This window comes from Marmota marmota, unplaced genomic scaffold (genome assembly GCF_001458135.2).
Source record: "Marmota marmota marmota unplaced genomic scaffold, marMar, whole genome shotgun sequence".
NCBI classification, from domain to species: domain Eukaryota; kingdom Metazoa; phylum Chordata; class Mammalia; order Rodentia; family Sciuridae; genus Marmota; species Marmota marmota.
Window position 1 is genome coordinate 1 of NW_026008792.1, and position 3528 is coordinate 3528.

Below are 3528 nucleotides of genomic sequence, written 5' to 3' on the forward strand. Positions count from 1 at the left end.
GGAAGTGCTTGTGCCTGAGGTTTCCTTGCACCAGCTGTGCTACAGGAACGAGGAATCTCTTTCATGACAGACCACCATTGTACATGTGGCCTATCTTGATCAAAGTGTCCTTGAGCAGAACGGTGGTATGTGACTCATGACTGTAGATGATCTGAGTGAGACATCTGCTGTTCAGAAGAGCTTGAGAATCATTGGACATTCATGGTTGCCATGAGGTTTGGGAAAGGATTTTCTGCTGTCTGTTAAGAAAACTATTTTTCAAACTGATATAATTTTGTAAGGCTATTGTTTGGACAAGATAACATCTTAGGGTCATCGAGTTCTTTCTGAGGCACATGCCATCTTTCCACACACCCCATTCTGCTTTGACATTAACCACCAGAAATTATTATATTATGTTTATTAATCATTGTGCTTGATTACTAATTGAGTAAATTTGTTCTGGAGTAAAGCACCTGCAAACTTCTAGTTGTCCTCAGTGTAATCACGCAAGTTGAGCTCAGTCCCCAGTGAACACATTGTGACAACCGGTGTGGAAGATTGTCTAACTGTTGTCTATAAGGGAAACTCTTTAGTGACTCCTTTAGTGACACCATACTCTGAGGGTGTGGGTTGGGGTTGATTCTAGGCATTTCTTTTAGGATGGAACAATTGACTTTCAGAAGGAAACAGGAAATCAGTAAATACCATGTTGTATATATTAACTATGTAGGCCCAGTGGGCCACTGTGGTTGGCAGGATCTCTCAAATGCTGAGTTATGTGATCCCAGCAATTTCCTACTCAGTCAGCGTTCTTTTCTAAGGGTAAGTAATAAGGAGGGTGCTAATATTAGCTCTCTACTGCACAGGATGTTGGTAAGAAGGTGATAGAGATGCAATCAACAAATAAGATTAGAGTGACCCGGGAGCCCCTCTTACTTCCTGTGAACTCACCAAAGGAAGGGTGTACAACACTCTACTATTTACCTTGTGTGGGGCCCAAATCTAGTGTTGGAGTGGCTGTGAAGAATTCAATGCACTGGAGATTTCAATGACCAAATCGTGGAATTAATCGAGAGGCCAGGGAATCATGAATATCATGCATGTTGAGGACACATTTCTCATGCTGTCAAATCTCTCCTGGCCTCCACAACACATTTGTGGGATATTTTAGATCTCAGTGACCTTTGAGGATGTGGCTGTGAACTTCATGCAGGAGGAGTGGGATTTGCTGGATGCTTCCCAGAAGAATCTTTACAGAGATGTGATGCTGGAAGTCCTCAGAAACCTGGCATCTATAGGTAATAATTTGTGTATTTACTTAATTAGAGAATTTGTGTTTAATTTTTTTTTATTTATGTAGAACATGAAAAGACAATCAGTTGGTGAATTAATGTAGCATAAAATGCACCATGAATTTGGAAAAGCATTTCTAGATCCTAGAAATTTGAAATAGAAATAATGTTTTTGTTTGGCATTTTAGGAAACAAATGTGATGAGAAGAACATTGAAAATCAGATCAAAAATTTTGGGAGCAATCTAAGGTAATTGTACTCACAAGAGGAATCCTTGCGGGAATCTGGGGATATCATATAATTTTTAAAACCAATGCAAGAAATTTGCACAACTTTAAATGTATTTATTCTTATTAGATTTTTTACCAGAAATATATACTTCACTGGGACTGGGGTTGTGGCTCCATGGTAGAGAGCTTGCCTTGCATGCTTGAGGCATTGGGTTCTCTTCTCACCACCACATTTAAATCAATAAAGTCTATTGTCAACTGAAGTAAATAAAAAAAAATATATATATATACATATACATATACATATACATATATATATATATATATACATACATATACATATACATATACATATAATATATATAATATATAATATATATATATATATATATATACATATACATACATATACATATACATATAATATATATAATATAATATATATATACATATACATACAATATATATAATATAATATATATATAATATATAATATAATATAATATAATATATATACATATACATATATATACATATACATATAATATATAATATATATATATACATATACATATACATATACATATAATATATATATAATATAATATACATATAATATATATATATATATACATAGATAGATAGATAGATATAGATAGATATAGATATATAGATAGATAGATATTAAGTCTATTCAAAGTGCTTGACATGCAAAAAGTATTATGAAATTGCATATGTGAGTATAACTATTTGGATAATGACCATAGGCAAGCTGTGTTGCAAAGCATTGTTTCCTCTCATTCTCTGTATTTTCTGGCAATCTGAACAAGTTTGAAAAACGTAGGCTTTACCTCATGTTGGAAGTAACGTTAACCTAGGACCTTAAATAAATACAACATCATGAATTAATCAAGTATTAATAATGTGCTGGTCATGAGATACCAATTCTTAAGCAAAGAAAAATTTTAATAGAGTAAATTCATGTGACTGCATTACGTGTGCCAAAGACTTCATATGCCCTTCATTCCTTCATAGGCACATCACATCTCACTATGGACCCGAGTGCTACAAGAATGAAGAATGTGAAGAGAAGCCATGTGAATTGAAATTATACAGGAAATCTATGGTTTCTCTCAAAAGTGTTCACACACAAATGTTAACACAAACTGGAGATGGACCCTATGAAAGTACAGTATGTGGGAAAGTCATCAGTTGTTCCAATGACATTGAAAGGCATGAAGATTCACATACTGGGTGGCAACCTGATGAATGTCAACAATGTGATGAAGCCTCATCTTCTCCCACAGATGTTCAAAGACACACAAGAACACATAGGAGTGGTAAAGCTTTTCAATGTGAGGTATGTGGGAAAGCCTTTCATTCCCCCACTTTATTTAGAAAACATGAAAGAACTCATTCTGGAATGAAACCCCATGAGTGTAAAGAAGGTGGTAAAACCTTGGTTTCACCCACAAGTCTTCACAGTCATGTGATCACGCACACTGGGAAAGTACTTTTTAAATGTAACGTATGTGGGAAAGACTTTGCTTACCGAAGTTTATTTAGAATACATCAGAGAAAACATACTAGAGAGAAACCCTATGAAAGTCAACAATGTGGAAAAGCCTACACTACTTTGTCTTACCTTCAGATGCATGAACAAATCCATACTGATGAGAAGACCAATGAATGCCAACAATATGGAAACGTCTTCACTACTTCTTTATCCCTTCACAGACATGAAGGAACGCATACTGGAGAGAAGCCCTATCGATGTCAACAATGTGGAAAAGCCTACACTACTTCATCTTACCTTCGGATACATGAACAAATCCATGCTGGAGAGAAGCCCAATGAATGCCAACAATGTGAAAAAGTCTTCACTACTTCTTCTTCCCTTCACAAACATGAACGGACGCATACTGGAGAGAAGCCCTATGAATGTAAGCAGTGTGGCAAAGCCTTCACTCAGTCCACTCACCTTCACTCACATGAAAAAACTCATACTGGGGAGAAGCCCTATG

At 35.6% G+C, this 3528-nt stretch overlaps 1 protein-coding gene across 1 annotated transcript; it reads left to right on the forward strand.

Moving 5' to 3' along the window:
* Positions 1-1153: 1153 nt before the first annotated feature.
* Positions 1154-3372, forward strand: LOC107134744 (zinc finger protein 124-like; the record flags this gene model as incomplete). Its single annotated transcript, XM_015476787.1, has 4 exons — positions 1154-1280; positions 1463-1523; positions 2540-2864; positions 3156-3372. Coding segments are annotated over 4 exons (730 nt in total), but the record flags the coding sequence as incomplete, so codon positions are not given.
* Between the last annotated feature and the right edge of the window lie 156 nt (positions 3373-3528).